This window comes from Ranitomeya imitator, chromosome 10 (assembly GCF_032444005.1).
Source record: "Ranitomeya imitator isolate aRanImi1 chromosome 10, aRanImi1.pri, whole genome shotgun sequence".
NCBI lineage: Eukaryota > Metazoa > Chordata > Amphibia > Anura > Dendrobatidae > Ranitomeya > Ranitomeya imitator.
Genome location: NC_091291.1, coordinates 90463464 through 90480293, shown reverse-complemented (window position 1 = coordinate 90480293; position 16830 = coordinate 90463464). Strand labels below are relative to the sequence as shown.

Below are 16830 nucleotides of genomic sequence, written 5' to 3'. Positions count from 1 at the left end.
GTTTTATTTCCTAGATGTTTTATGACATTTGAAGGATGCGTATTACCATCTTCCCATTCATGCAGAACACCAACAATACCTCAGAGTGGCAGTCAACCTAGGAGGCCGGATCCGTCACTTCCAATTTACAGCTATGCCATTCGGCCTTTCAATGGCTCCTCGCGTTTTCACGAAAGTTATGCTCGAGATGATGGCTTATCTGCGACATCAGGATACATTAATTGTACCTTACCTGGATTATTTTTTAATAGTTGGAAACTCTGCCTCACAATGGCTTTAGGTTGGATCGTGAATTTCAAGAAGTTCAGACTTCATCCAGAAACCCTGCAGTCCTTCCTGGGGCTAATCTTGGACTCTTAAGTCAGAGATGTCTCTTACCAGAATCCAAGAAGTTGGCCATAATCTCGTAAGTTAGTATGGCAAGGTCTAATCCTCAAATGTCACTTAGAGATGCCTTGTCCCTCTTAGGCTCTCTCTCTTCCTGCATCCCTGCAGTTCAATTGGCCCAATATCATGCTAGTACCTTACAACATGAGATCCTTTTGGCGCAATTTCATTGTCAAAAGCGTTTGAATACAAATATCACCCTTTCGGAAGAGGTGCTTAATTCATTGGTCTGGTGGTTAGATAAAAACCATTTGTCCAGGAGTCCCATGGACGATAAAACCCTCTAAAATAATTACCACTGACGCAAGCCCAGGGGGGTGGGGGCCCATCTGGTTCATAATATAGCTCAAGGTCGCTGGAATGCTGTAGAGATTCAGCAGTCCTCCAATTGGAAGGAACTGAACGCAGTTAATCATGCTTTAAAATTTTTCACTTCCCCAGCTCCGAGGATCTCACGTAAGAATCCTGTCGGACAATATGACAGTCGTCGCATATTTAAATCGTCAAGGCGGAACGCGATCAGAAAGTCTAATGTCTTCAGTGACAAATATCTTCAATTTAGCGGAAGTCAATCTTCTATCCCTCACGGCTCTCCTATCAGAGGAGTAGAGAATTTAAAAGCCGACTTCCTAAGTCGCCACACGCTGCGCCAAGGAGAATGGACTCTCAATCCTCAAATACTCAGAAGCATAGTGGACATATGGGGTCTTCCACAAATAGATTTATTTGCGACCAGAAAAAACAGACAGGCGCAAATGTTCGCCTCCCTAAACGCAGCGGATCATCCAGACATGATAAACTCGCTCCAGTATCCTTGGAAGTTCGACCTAGCTTATGCCTTCCCGCCAATGATGTTAATTCCATTGGTGATCAAAAAGAGAAGAGAAGAAAGAGCAAGGGTGATTCTAATAGCACCCTTCTGGCCAAAAAGACCTTGGTTCTCATGTCTTCGAGCAATGTCGGTTTGTGATCCCTCGATTCTGCCAAAGATCCCAGACCTAGTATCTCAAGGTCCATTCCACCACCCGCAGGTGAAGAGTCTTCACCTAATGGCGTGGAACTTGAGAGGCAAATATTAAGATTAAGAGGGTTTTCCCAAGATCTAATTAATGCATTACTGCTAAGTAGGAAAAAGTCTACAACCATGATATATATGAACAATTAGAAAGAATGGAGTCAGAACGCTGCCAAATAGATCAATACAATTACAAATATTTATTAAATAGTACTATAAAGATATACAATCACATAAACATCTAAAAAATCTACAGTACATGTAAGGTAACTCATGTGAAGGGTACAGGTAACAAAATCATGTACCACCCCAAAATGTAATACGACTTAAGGTCCAAGGTTCAGAGCGCAAGGTAAGTATACAAAAGATGAAAGCACACTTGTGAAATCCCTCAATGAGCCTCTATGTGCTAGCTGTATCAAAGAATGTTAAGGACTGGACCTTACCCATGTTAGTCGTGGAGTGGACGTGACGATTGCCAGCCCCTACGCGCGTTTCGCGTAGGCTTCTTCGGGGGGCCGTACAGCGTGTGTCACTACCCGATATTTATGATGCCACCGCACCTGAAAATCATTTATGGGACTGTGTAAACTGCGCATGCGCTATGACGTCAGCGCCGGAACTAGCATCGCCGCTCGGCTTCCCGAGCAAAGCGAGACGCCAGAGAAGCCATAGCCATGGCAACAATGACAGACCCGCCTCACCCAATGGGCGCCGGCAGCGATGCACCGTCACACCGACGTCACAGGCATGCGCACACGTCCCCCTAATAGAAATGAACGCGAAAGCAGGTCAGTGATACGCTCAATGTGCAGTAATACAAAGTGCATATGTAAATAAAGTGCGGAGTGCTGTGCAAACTAGTTGCTAAGTGTCCTAAGACTAGGTATATAACATAAACGCGTTACATCACATTTAAACAATGTACACTCGTGAAGACAAAGATCAATTATTAAATGCAACAAAAAAACATATAAAACACAGTATATAAATCCGTGTATAGACACGTGGTCCAGTTGTCCAAATAGTGGTATGAAAAATTCGATGCGTTTCCTGCCTTCATGATCACATACAATGGTGAGGTGAGCATCAGTCACAAAATAGTCCCATACTACATCACTAAAAGGATAATAAAAATAATCAAAATATGAATACAACAGTACAAAGACACACACAGACTAAAAGCTAAGTCCAGATACTATAATTTGACCAGATTAGAGAAAAGAAGCAAAACTGATTTGCTCATTAAGCCCAAAGGGGACCAATGTATTAAGGACAGTGATCCACCTGCATTCTTTCTGGAAAAGAAGGCGTTTAATGTCCCCACCTCTTATACCAGCATGGATCCTGTCAATCCCCCAAACCTTCAGTTCATTCGGGTTGCAACAGGGGGACGTGTGCGCATGCCTGTGACGTCGGTGTGACGGTGCATCGCTGCCGGCGCCCATTGGGTGAGGCGGGTCTGTCATTGTTGCCATGGCTATGGCTTCTCTGGCGTCTCGCTTTGCTCGGGAAGCCGAGCGGCGATGCTAGTTCCGGCGCTGACGTCATAGCGCATGCGCAGTTTACACAGTCCCATAAATGATTTTCAGGTGCGGTGGCATCATAAATATCGGGTAGTGACACACGCTGTACGGCCCCCCGAAGAAGCCTACGCGAAACGCGCGTAGGGGCTGGCAATCGTCACGTCCACTCCACGACTAACATGGGTAAGGTCCAGTCCTTAACATTCTTTGATACAGCTAGCACATAGAGGCTCATTGAGGGATTTCACAAGTGTGCTTTCATCTTTTGTATACTTACCTTGCGCTCTGAACCTTGGACCTTAAGTCGTATTACATTTTGGGGTGGTACATGATTTTGTTACCTGTACCCTTCACATGAGTTACCTTACATGTACTGTAGATTTTTTAGATGTTTATGTGATTGTATATCTTATAGTACTATTTAATAAATATTTGTAATTGTATTGATCTATTTGGCAGCGTTCTGACTCCATTCTTTCTAATTGTTCATATTATCTATGGGAGTTTCTTTCTGTCCAGTATAGGACGTAGATGTGGCTCTGATCTTATTAATCACAACCATGATATATAGCAGAGTATGGAGAAAATTTTATGCAAAACCCCTCTCTAACACAGTTCCAAATTAAGGCCATCCTAGAGTTCCTACAAAAAGGTCATGATCTAGGACTCTCCGTTAACACATTAAGGGTCCAGGTGTCTGCTTTAGGAGCCCTTTATGGTGCTAATGTAGCGGGGGACAGATGGATAGCAAGATTTATTAAAGCATGCGAAAGGAGTACCTCAGTACATATTCCACGGTTACCACCCTGGGACTTGAATCTAGTCCTTGATGCTTTAACTTAACCCCCTTTTGAACCATTACAGTCTATTCCTCTATAGAATGTCTCATATAAGGTAGCCTTATTGATAGCCTTAACATCTGCCAGAAGAGTTGGATACATCCAGGCACTCTCTGTAGACCCTCCTTTCCTACTGACATATCAGGATAGGGTAGTTCTCAAACCAGATCCATCATATCTCCCGAAAGTAGCAACCCTGATGAAGGAATCCGCTGTAATTCCGAAACGCGTAGGTTATTGGCTCCCACTATGATCCGTACTTTCTACAGGGGCACCACGTGACTGCTGATCACATGACTCGAATAGCGGGAAGGTCCTGCTGAACATTGCGCAAGGATCCCTGACCGCGCGAGCGTCCGTCACTAGCCGGGACGGCGCTCGCTGAAGCCACACAGGAACTGACAAGCGAACACAAGCGGCAGATAAGTAACTTTGCTTTGTTACCACCGCTTGGGATCTACGGACTGTTCTAACCCGTGGAGTACTTCTATTACAGGTAGAAAGTAATGACTTTGTCACATTCTTATACAGGTCTTGGGAATTCTAACTAGCACATCACAAGGTCCTTTCAGGCTCACACTTGAGTGTATTTGTTTTTTTTATATAGGACATTTTTAGCTACTTATCTTGTAGATGCACTAACAAGCACTTTGTCTGGTAAAAAGTGGTGCCGTATATATCTAGACGCAACATAATATATTAATACAGGCATAAAAAATAAAAAATAACCCCTCTCTTTCCTTATCTTAATTCGACCCTACATTATCCTTGATCCGATTCACTTCAGTATAGAGCAACTCGGGCACTATTTCTACCCAACAGGTAATTAACATCAGTACTGGGAAGTCAATGTGTATTATGGTGTATAGCGCAGGTGCATAAATCATTTGTTTATTGTACTTCTCAAATCAGATCCATCATATCTTCCTAAAGTAGCAACAAAGTACCATTGGTCTCTAGAGATTTTCCTGCCTTCCTTTTATGACAATCCGTCAAGTCCGGAGGAGGAGAAGCTACAAATGTTGGATGTGAAAAGAGTTACATAGAGAGAACCCAGTCCTGGAGACAGAGTAGGGCTCTGTTTATATAGGAAAGGTCACGGGGTCACTAAAGCTACCTTGTCCCGATGGATCAGACATGCCATCTATCTGGCCTACTCTGCAAAAGGCAAGGCTCCTCCAGAAGGAGTAAAGGCACATGCAGCTCGGGCTGTATCATCCTCTTGGGCGGAGAAAGCAGACATCTCCATAGAGCTCATATGCAAGGCCGCAACATGGTCGACACCCTCGACCTTTTATAAACATTATAGGCTTGACCTATCTTCATCATCTGACGTGGCTTTTGGGAGAGCGGTCCTCAGCACGGTGATCCCACCCAGGTGAAGGTTCTCTGTAAGTCTCTCAAAGTGGGTGCTGTCATGGTGAAGGGTAAAAAGCCGGATTACTTACCGGTAATGCTCTTTTAATGAGTCCACGACAGCACCCTCTCACTTCCCACCCTAGTTAGTTATATATTTAGATATTATGTGCACAATAATAATTACTTCATAGGTGAATATAGATAAGACACAATCTGTAACAAAATATGGACATATATTAAATTAACAATGGCGGTTCCTCTCGTACTCTGAAAAACAACTGAGGAGGAGAGGGGGACCACCCCTTTGTCTCTGTAGGTTTCCTGTTCCTATGGACGGGTCCCTCTCTCAAAGTGGGTGCTGTCGTGGACTCATTAAAAGAGCATTACCTGTTATGAAAGGCAATTCAGTATAACAATGGACATGGAGGTCAGAGCACACACCAGATCTGACAATAACCCAAAATAACAGAACGAGCTCTGAGACGTGGGAACTCTGCAGACCGCAATCCCTGATCCTCTCCAAACACAACTAGAGGCAGCCGTGGATTGCGCCTAATGCTCCCTATGCAACTCGGCACAGCCTGAGAAACTAACTAGCCTGAAGATAGAAAAATAAGCCTACCTTGCCTCAGAGAAATAACCCAAAGGAAAAGGCAGCCCCCCACATATAATGACTGTGAGTAAGATGAAAAGACAAACGTAGGGATGAAATAGATTCAGCAAAGTGAGGCCTGATATTCTAGACAGAACGAGGATAGGAAAGATAACTTTGCGGTCTACACAAAACCCTAAAGAAAACCACGCAAAGGGGCAAAAAGACCCTCCGTACCGAACTAACGGCACGGAGGTACACCCTTTGCGTCCCAGAGCTTCCAGCAAAACAAATAGACAAGCTGGACAGAAAAAATAGCAACAAATAGCAAAGAAGCACTTAGCTATGCAGAGCAGCAGGCCACAGGAATGATCCAGAGAAACACAAGTCCAACACTGGAACATTGACAGGAAGCATGAATCAAAGCATTAGGTGGGGTTAAGTAGAGAAGCACCTAACGACCTCACCAGATCACCTGAGGGAGGAAACTCAGAAGCAGCAGTACCAGTTTCCTCCACAAACGGAAGCTCCCAGAGAGAATCAGCCGAAGTACCACTTGTGACCACAGGAGGGAGCTCTGCCACAGAATTCACAACAGTACCCCCCCCTTGAGGAGGGGTCACCGAACCCTCACCAGAGTCCCCAGGCCGACCAGGATGAGCCACATGAAAGGCACGAACAAGATCGGGAGCATGGACATCAGAGGCAAAAACCCAGGAATTATCCTCCTGAGCATAACCCTTCCATTTAACCAGATACTGGAGTTTCCGTCTTGAAACACGAGAATCCAAAATCTTCTCCACAATATACTCCAATTCCCCCTCCACCAAAACCGGGGCAGGAGGGTCAACAGATGGAACCATAGGTGCCACGTATCTCCGCAACAATGACCTATGGAAGACGTTATGTATGAAAAAAGAATCTGGGAGGGTCAGACGAAAAGACACAGGATTAATAACCTCAGAAATCCTATAAGGACCAATGAAACGAGGTTTAAACTTCGGAGAGGAAACCTTCATAGGAATATGACGAGAAGATAACCAAACCAGATCCCCAACATGAAGTCGGGGACCCACACGGCGTCTGCGATTAGCGAAACGTTGAGCCTTCTCCTGGGACAAGGTCAAATTGTCCACTACATGAGTCCAAATCTGCTGCAACCTGTCCACCACAGTATCCACACCAGGACAGTCCGAAGACTCAACCTGCCCTGAAGAGAAACGAGGATGGAACCCAGAATTGCAGAAAAATGGCGAAACCAAGGTAGCCGAGCTGGCCCGATTATTAAGGGCGAACTCAGCCAAAGGCAAAAAGGACACCCAGTCATCCTGATCGGCAGAAACAAAGCATCTCAGATATGTTTCCAAGGTCTGATTGATTGGTTCGTTCGGTCTGGCCATTAGTCTGAGGATGAAAAGCAGAGGAAAAAGACAAGTCAATGCCCATCCTACCACAAAAGGCCCGCCAAAACCTCGAAACAAGCTGGGAACCTCTGTCAGAAACGATATTCTCTGGAATGCCATGCAAACGAACCACATGCTGGAAGAACAACGGCACCAAATCAGAGGAGGAAGGCAACTTGGATAAGGGTACCAGATGGACCATCTTAGAAAAGCGATCACAGACCACCCAAATGACTGACATCCTTTGAGAGACGGGAAGATCTGAAATAAAATCCATAGAGATATGTGTCCAAGGTCTCTTCGGGACCGGCAAGGGCAAAAGCAACCCACTGACACGAGAACAGCAGGGCTTAGCCCGAGCACAAATCCCACAGGACTGCACAAAAGAACGCACATCCCGCGACAGAGATGGCCACCAAAAGGATCTAGCCACTAACTCTCTGGTACCAAAGATTCCAGGATGACCAGCCAACACCGAACAATGAACCTCAGAGATCACTTTATTTGTCCACCTATCCGGGACAAACAGTTTCTCCGCTGGACAACGATCAGGTTTATTAGCCTGAAATTTTTGCAGCACCCGCCGCAAATCAGGGGAGATGGCAGACACAATTACTCCTTCCTTGAGGATACCCGCTGGCTCAGACAAACCCAGAGAGTCGGGCACAAAACTCCTAGACAGAGCATCCGCCTTCACATTTTTAGAGCCCGGAAGGTACGAAATCACAAAGTCAAAATGGGCGAAAAACAGCGACCAACGAGCCTGTCTAGGATTCAAACGCTTAGCAGACTCGAGATAAGTCAGGTTCTTATGATCAGTCAATACCACCACGCGATGCTTAGCTCCTTCAAGCCAATGACGCCACTCCTCGAATGCCCACTTCATGGCCAGCAACTCTCGGTTGCCCACATCATAATTCCGCTCAGCAGGCGAAAACTTCCTGGAAAAAAAAGCGCATGGTTTCATCACTGAACAATCAGAACCTCTCTGCGACAAAACAGCCCCTGCTCCAATCTAAGAAGCATCAACCTCGACCTGGAACGGAAGAGAAACATCCGGTTGACACAACACAGGGGCAGAAGAAAAACGACGCTTCAACTCTTGAAAAGCTTCCACAGCAGCAGAAGACCAATTGACCAAATCAGCACCCTTCTTGGTCAAATCGGTCAATGGTTTGGCAATACTAGAAAAATTGCAGATGAAGCGACGATAAAAATTAGCAAAGCCCAGGAACTTTTGCAGACTTTTCAGAGATGTCGGCTGAGTCCAATCATGGATGGCTTGAACCTTAACAGGATCCATCTCGATAGTAGAAGGGGAAAAGATGAACCCCAAAAATGAAACCTTCTGCACACCGAAGAGACACTTTGATCCCTTCACAAACAAAGAATTAGCACGCAGGACCTGAAAAACCGTTCTGACCTGTTTCACATGAGACTCCCAATCATCCGAGAAGATCAAAATGTCATCCAAGTACACAATCAGGAATTTATCCAGGTACTCTCGGAAGATGTCATGCATAAAGGACTGAAACACTGATGGAGCATTGGCAAGTCCGAATGGCATCACTAGATACTCAAAATGACCCTCGGGCGTATTAAATGCAGTTTTCCATTCATCGCCTCGCTTAATTCGCACAAGATTATACGCACCACGAAGATCAATCTTGGTGAACCAACTAGCCCCCTTAATCCGAGCAAACAAATCAGACAACAAAGGCAAGGGGTACTGAAATTTAACAGTGATCTTATTAAGAAGGCGATAATCTATACAAAGTCTCAGCGAACCATCCTTTTTGGCTACAAAAAAGAACCCTGCTCCTAATGGCGACGATGACGGGCGAATATGCCCCTTCTCCAGGGATTCCTTCACATAACTGCGCATAGCGGTGTGCTCAGGCACGGATAAATTAAACAGTCGACCTTTTGGGAATTTACCACCAGGAATCAAATTGATAGCACAATCACAATCCCTATGCGGAGGTAGGGCATCGGACTTGGGCTCATCAAATACATCCCGGTAATCAGACAAGAACTCTGGAACCTCAGAAGGGGTGGATGACGAAATTGACAGAAATGGAACATCACCATGTACCCCCTGACAACCCCAGCTGGACACCGACATGGATTTCCAATCCAATACTGGATTATGGGCTTGTAGCCATGGCAACCCCAACACGACCACATCATGCAGATTATGCAATACCAGAAAGCGAATAACCTCCTGATGTGCAGGAGCCATGCACATGGTCAGCTGGGTCCAGTATTGAGGCTTATTCTTGGCCAAAGGCGTAGCATCAATTCCTCTCAATGGAATAGGACACTGCAAGGGCTCCAAGAAAAACCCACAACGCTTAGAATATTCCAAGTCCATCAAATTCAGAGCAGCGCCTGAATCCACAAACGCCATGACAGAATATGATGACAAAGAGCAGATCAAGGTAACGGACAGAAGAAATTTTGACTGTACAGTACCAATGGTGGCAGACCTAGCGAACCGCTTAGTGCGCTTAGGACAATCAGAGATAGCATGAGTGGAATCACCACAGTAGAAACACAGCCCATTCAGACGTCTGTGTTCATGCCGTTCAACTCTGGACAAAGTCCTATCACACTGCATAGGCTCAGGTTTAAGCTCAGGTAATACCGCCAAATGGTGCACAGATTTACGCTCACGCAAGCGTCGACCGATCTGAATAGCCAAAGACATAGACTCTTTCAGACCAGCAGGCATAGGAAATCCCACCATGACATCCTTAAGGGCTTCAGAGAGACCCTTTCTGAACATAGCTGCCAGCGCAGATTCATTCCATTGAGTGAGCACTGACCATTTTCTAAATTTCTGACAATATACCTCTATCTCATCCTGACCCTGACAAAGAGCCAGCCAATTCTTTTCTGCCTGATCCACTGAATTAGGCTCATCGTACAGCAACCCAAGCGCCAGGAAAAACGCATCGATATTACTCAACGCAGGATCTCCTGACGCAAGAGAAAACGCCCAGTCCTGAGGGTCGCCGCGCAAAAAAGAAATAATAATCAAAACCTGTTGAACTGGATCACCAGAGGAACGAGGTTTCAAGGCCAGAAATAACTTACAATTATTTTTGAAACTCAGAAACTTAGTTCTATCTCCAAAAAACAAATCAGGAATAGGAATTCTTTGTTCTAACATAGATTTCTGATCAATAGTGTCTTGAATCTTTTGTACTCTTGCCGAGAGCTGATCCAAAAATGAAGACAGACTTCTAATGTCCATCGCTACACCTGTGTACTGAACCACCCAAATGTCTAGGGGAAAAAAAAGACAAAACACAGTGCAAAGAAAAAAAAATGGTCTCAGAACTTCTTTTTTCCCTCTATTGAGAATCATTAGTACTTTGGGCTTCCTGTACTGTTATGAAAGGCAATTCAGTATAACAATGGACATGGAGGTCAGAGCACACACAGTGATCTGACAATAACCCAAAATAACAGAACGAGCTCTGAGACGTGGGAACTCTGCAGACCGCAATCCCTGATCCTCTCCAAACACAACTAGAGGCAGCCGTGGATTGCGCCTAACGCTCCCTATGCAATTCGGCACAGCCTGAGAAACTAACTAGCCTGAAGATAGAAAAATAAGCCTACCTTGCCTCAGAGAAATACCCCAAAGGAAAAGGCAGCCCCCCACATATAATGACTGTGAGTAAGATGAAAAGACAAACGTAGAGATGAAATAGATTCAGCAAAGTGAGGCCTGATATTCTAGACAGAACGAGGATAGGAAAGATAACTTTGCGGTCTACACAAAACCCTAAAGAAAACCACGCAAAGGGGCAAAAAGACCCTCCGTACCGAACTAACGGCACGGAGGTACACCCTTTGCGTCCCAGAGCTTCCAGCAAAACAAATAGACAAGCTGGACAGAAAAAATAGCAACAAATAGCAAAGAAGCACTTAGCTATGCAGAGCAGCAGGCCACAGGAATGATCCAGAGAAACACAAGTCCAACACTGGAACATTGACAGGAAGCATGAATCAAAGCATTAGGTGGGGTTAAGTAGAGAAGCACCTAACGACCTCACCAGATCACCTGAGGGAGGAAACTCAGAAGCAGCAGTACCAGTTTCCTCCACAAACGGAAGCTCCCAGAGAGAATCAGCCGAAGTACCACTTGTGACCACAGGAGGGAGCTCTGCCACAGAATTCACAACAATTACCGGTAAGTAATCCGGCTTTTATACATGTATATAAATCCACACATGTATAAAAAGTTCAAATCCCCCCTCGTTTTCATGAAACCCAAATTTCAAAACTTCAAAAAAAGATAAAACCCAGGCAGGATATCATTACAAAAGAAGAAGAAATGCAGAGCGATGTTTAGTGCAAACCTGACATATATCTGGTCTTATTGAATAGTGTAAAACATATCCAAAATCAACTGTACTATAAGGGGTCCTTACAGGGGTTATACAGTTTGGACAATCCTCGGGAGCGACCCTAAATATTAGATGGGCGCCTGCATGGCACAAAGCTGCGGCAGCGGCACTACTCGGCTGACATGAGGGTGCCGAGAGCCGGACCCGAGGACCGAACAATCAATGTCATATCCTGAGTAGCACCAGGAATATCACACGCTATCTCCAGTGCAGACGCCGGCTCACCAGTCAGGGTCTGGAAGCAGTGCAGCTTGAAGGTGTCGGTCTCCAGCATTTCTATTCCAGAACTTCCCGGCTCTGGGGAGAGTTGGGATCCAATGGCGAACAGCCTGCAGGCAGAGAATACAGCAGTAACGCACAGATAACATATTGGACCCCAGGGCACGGACCCACACAACTGGGTATTCTACAGCTGCACGCCCGCATACATGGACCTGTGTAACCTGTGTAAGAACATGGAGGACACTAGTGTAACTGGGAGGCAGGACATGGCACCGTCAGAATACCAGCCTGCTAAGTCTATGGCACCCCATAGTATCTGTGGCTGCGCCACTGTATTCTCAGAGGTGGTGCACAGATAGAAGCCAGACAAGGGAGCGCTGCGAGTAGAGTGGCCATCTCTGGTATATCGGCAGAGCCCCCCGTGCGTCCCACCTGTCAGGGGTCGGTGACGTGGCCCAGTGATCCGCGGCCGCTGCAGCACTATCACAGTGACCACAATGGACAGAGTCGTGGTGTGAACAGGGACCTGAAGTGACGTATGGCCTACACTATCCTCACTGCCTTTGGTGGTCCCCATGTACCTCAGACTGTGGCCCTCCGGAGGGGCTCACTCTCACAATACCCCACACATCACTCACGAGTGGAACATGGAGGCCAGCATAAGTTTCTCATTGGAAGTAAGCCGGGGTCGTCCAAAGCGGATGGAGAGCGGGTAGTTGGAGGGGGCGCCCAGGTACTCCAGCACTTCCTTCCCTTCCGCGGTGTATCTGCCATTCACATCTATCCCATTAATGGAGAGTATGGCGTGTCCCACTGGAAAGAGAGAGATGGACACAGCTGATCTGTGCTGTTCTACTGATTAGCCAATCACATTGCAGCTCTCATTCTTACATGGTGATGGCTGTAATGCCAGCAGCACCCTGATTGGTTGCTAAGCGCAGCTCCTCCCTTCACTCCCTGCGGCGGCGCAGGCCGCTCCCATCTCTCACCTTTGATTCCGTCCCTTTGTCCGAATGACACCAGCACCCGCTCATCGTGCACCTTGAGGACCAGATCCAGAGGGAAACTGAACGTCTTCTCCGTCTCGGAGCGCGGGCTCTGGTTGTCCAGCTGATAGATGAGGCCGCCAGCCTTATTCACCACATACACACTGAAGATCGCCATGTTTCCGTAGTCTGTGCTGTCATCTGACCTGACGACAAACGTCACTTCCGGGTCCAAGGGCTGATGGGAAATGTAGTTTTATTATGGAGACTATCACTGAGAAAGACTAGGATGCAGGCGGCTGTAACTGGAGCGAGAGATTCCCAGGGCATGCTGGGCTGTGTAGTGTCAGTGCAGGAGCCCTCTGCCCGGAGATGCAGCTGACATGCGCATTACGAAGAAACAGCATTCAAAAACACATTTTTTTCTGCTAATAAGAGATTTTTCAAAAAACCACCCTCCTGTGGTTTATTAAAAAAAAACTTTTGCTTTACTCCCCCTCCCCAAGTCCTGTGCGGAGTCTCTGCAGCCTGTTAGGCTATGTTCACACATTGCTTTTTTCCCGCTTAATATGAGGTCATGAAAAGTGGGGGGAGTTGAATAGGTGAGGCAGAGTTCAGCTTAGGCTCCTTTCACACTAGCGTCGGAATCTCCCCGTCGCATTGCGTCAGGCAGAGATTCCGACGCTAGCGGTTAACGCACTGCACAACGGAGGCAGCGGATGCATTTCTCCGGCGCATCCGCTGCCCCATTGTGAGGTGCGGGGAGGTGGGGGTGGAGTTCCGGCCGCACATGCGCGGTCGGAAACAGCGGTCCGTCAGGAGCAAAAAAACGTTACATGTAGCGTTCTTTGCTCCTGACGGTCCGCCAAAGCACGACGGATGCGACGTGTGGCAATCCGTCGCAATGCGTCGTCAATACAAGTCTATGGGGAAAAAACGCATCCTGCAAGCACTTTTGCAGGATGCGTTTTTTCTGCAAAACGACGCATTGTGACGGATTGCAGAAAACGCTAGTGTGAAAGTAGCCTAACACATTGGCCATTGAGTTGGTCGGGCATTGTTCTATTTCACACAGTGGTCGGACACACTTCTTGCTTTCTATTGGTGAAACAACACTGCAAAAAGAAGTGACATGCTGCGGTTTTTATAAAAAGCAGCAGTTTTCCAATTCAGTCAGGAACAAAATAAACCAATGTGTGCATGAGATTTCAGTAACCCCATAGCTGTGGCTGGTACTCATCATTTCTTTCATGTGGAGAGTGTTTCCTCTATGGCCGGCATTCGGCCACAGTCACTTGCTGGTGGCTCTGGATGTTATCAGTCCCGTGGTTACTGAACTTGTTTTAGGCAGGGTATAAATACTTGATTTGTCCTCTAGTGATGCCCACTAGTCTGTATTTTATCTAAGCTGTGAATCCCACACACCTTTTTTTATGAACCCCACTTGCTAAAGCCATCCTTTGCCATGATGTTCTTGGGCAAGCGCTACCATACCGAAATGTTTTGTAGGCCTCGAGACCATTTCCCACTCTTTCAGGTCTCCTTTCAGTCCATGAGCCTGCCTGATGTTCTAGGACTATTACGTTAGGAGTGGTAGTGGGGGGCTAGAAGACCCCAAAACAAACAGCAGCTCCTTTACTGGTACCAAGTCTTAACCAGGACAGCAATCCAGGCCGACATTCTGTCTGGCAGTAGGGCGCAGTAATGACCGACCCTGGCAATAGCTGCATCACTACAGCACTCATGATCCTACTTTACGGGCAGAGAGCTGCACGGTGGGAGGCCAAGAGAATATTCCTGGACCCCTCCAGACACTGCAGCATATTGTGGTGACAGATCAGCTATATTTTATTTCTATAGCGTCGACATATTCTACAGCACTTTACAATGAGGCAGGGATATGTATAAAGAGAATACAAAGTAGCTAATTGTGTAACAGTCACAGTAGTAGTAGTAATTGTCCTTCCCAAAAGCTTACAATCCATTAGGAAATGGGGGGTGGGAATTGGTAAAAAGTGGTAATCACGTTTGGTTACAATAAATATGGGTATTCATATAATGCTGCATGATCCGGTCACCGGGCAGTATCTGCCACCCAAGTGCTACTTGGTGTACGGAGGATGTAGACAAAGCTGAACAGGAGGGACCAGATTAGGAGAAAATATAGAAAGAGGGATTAGCTAAGAGTCAGATTAGTGAAATGAGGCGATGGCCTGTATATTCGCCAGATCACCCTGGATAGTGCATTCCAGAAAACTGTCGCACCATGCGAGACATCTTGGAGATGGAGGTGTGAGGTTCGGATTACGGAGAATATTAGGCAGTCTCAATCCGTCGAATTGTGAGAACACCGGATCCAGCAAATGTTACCGCCGGATGTTTTTTTTTTCCTCATAGACTTGTATTAGCGACGGATGGCCTCACCTTTCATCCGTTTTTCGTCAGATCTGTCGAAAATTGTTTATCCGGCAGCTGGAGAAAACGGACATAGTAACATTTTTTGTGTCCGTTGAAAAAACGGACAGTGCAGGCTCCATTGCTGTCCGTCGCTTGCAAGAATGGAATCCTATGGCGCCAGATCCATCAAATGACAGAATCCAGCGACAGATTCCATTTTTTTAACTGAGCATGCTCTAAGTTTTTTTAGGATCCAATTAGTTGGATCAGCTAGTCGGATCAGGCGAAAAACCGGATCCATCACATCAGTTTCTCACTATCTGCAACGGTTCCATTTTGATTGTGACTGATGGCAAAAACTGATGTGTGAAAGCAGTCGTAGGTGTCGATCAGTTGCAGAGCATAAAGCATAGGTAACCAGTCGAGTTGAGCAAATTTATTCGGATTCGGTCAGCGAATCTGAATGCTATGTTTGTGCCGAATGTACGTTTGTTGATTGGTTCCGAACATAATTGGTAATTTCTACTCCCATTGATTCAAACGTTAAGCTGTGTTCGACAAATATTGCAAAAACAATATTCACTGCCAATCATGTTCGGAACCAAATACAAATTCGCCCAACTCTAGTAACCAGTGCAATGACTGGCACAAGATGGAGGCATCGGTGTAGCAGCTGTACAGAAATACAACTGTTTTTAAGATGCAGGTAAACATGAGCGAGTGAGTGATTGGATATAGAAAATACAATTCTTTGTCAAATACGTCGCCAAGACAGCGAGCGTGCTGCTTGGGAGCTATGGTTGAACCATCCAAAGCAACTGTAATTTCGGGTGTAGGTAGGCAAGTAGAGGGGAGAAATACGAGAAGTTCAGTTTTGGAGAGATTCAGGTTCAGATAGAGGGAGGACATGGTGTTAAGAGACTGCAAACAATCCCTGGTGTTCTGTATTAAACTATGTGCACACGTTGCGGATTTTGCTGCAGATTCGCAGCAGCTTTCCATGCGTTTACAGTACAATGTAAATCTATGGAAAACGCAATCCGCAGTGCCCATGCGGGAAAAAAAACACGCGGAAACGCTGCAGTTTACATTCCGCAGCATGTCAATTCTTTGTGTGGATTCCGCAGCGGTTTACCCCTGCTCCATAAGAGGAATCTGCAGGTGTAAAACCGCAAGTGGAATCCTCAGGTAAAACGCAGTGCCTTTTACCTGCGGATTTATGAAATCCGCTGCGGGAAAATCCGCACAGCTAAAAAATACTTGTGCACATAGCCTTAAGGCGCGGGTGATGTCAGTAGATGTGTATATGGATAAGCGAACCGGAACTGTAAAGTTTGGAGGTCGTACTGGACACCTAGTGTCCGATACTGAACCCTAAACACTGCCTTCTAAACAAAAGTCTGTGTTACTGTTTGGGACCACCTGCTGAATAAAGCTTGTTGAAAGGCTGCAGTACAGCCAGTAAACAATCTTTAGGGCTATGCGTACTTCCAGCCTCATTATAGCCATGCCGTTTTTTTTTTTTTTTTTATAGCCAGCCAAGGGAAAGCAGACAGCTGTGAGCTAATATTAATAGGCTGGGAAGGTTCATAGACTTTTTCCCCTTCCCCGCCTAATAAGACCATTTATACACACCTTCCCACCTGCTTGGTTTCCATCTATCTCCACCCTTCTCTGGCTGGC

General features: G+C 46.1%; 1 protein-coding gene across 1 annotated transcript in view; it reads right to left on the bottom strand.

The window, feature by feature from the left end:
• Window positions 1-12969, bottom strand: part of TRAPPC4 (trafficking protein particle complex subunit 4) — a 29153-nt gene extending 16184 nt beyond the window's left edge. Inside the window, exons 1-3 of the mRNA XM_069742426.1 lie at window positions 12754-12969; window positions 12403-12577; window positions 11768-11871 (exon numbers count right to left, since the gene is read on the bottom strand). Of these exons, the coding sequence (XP_069598527.1) occupies window positions 11768-11871; window positions 12403-12577; window positions 12754-12928 (454 nt within the window). The 5' untranslated portion in view covers window positions 12929-12969. The remainder of the gene's footprint in view (window positions 1-11767; window positions 11872-12402; window positions 12578-12753) is intronic.
• Between the last annotated feature and the right edge of the window lie 3861 nt (window positions 12970-16830).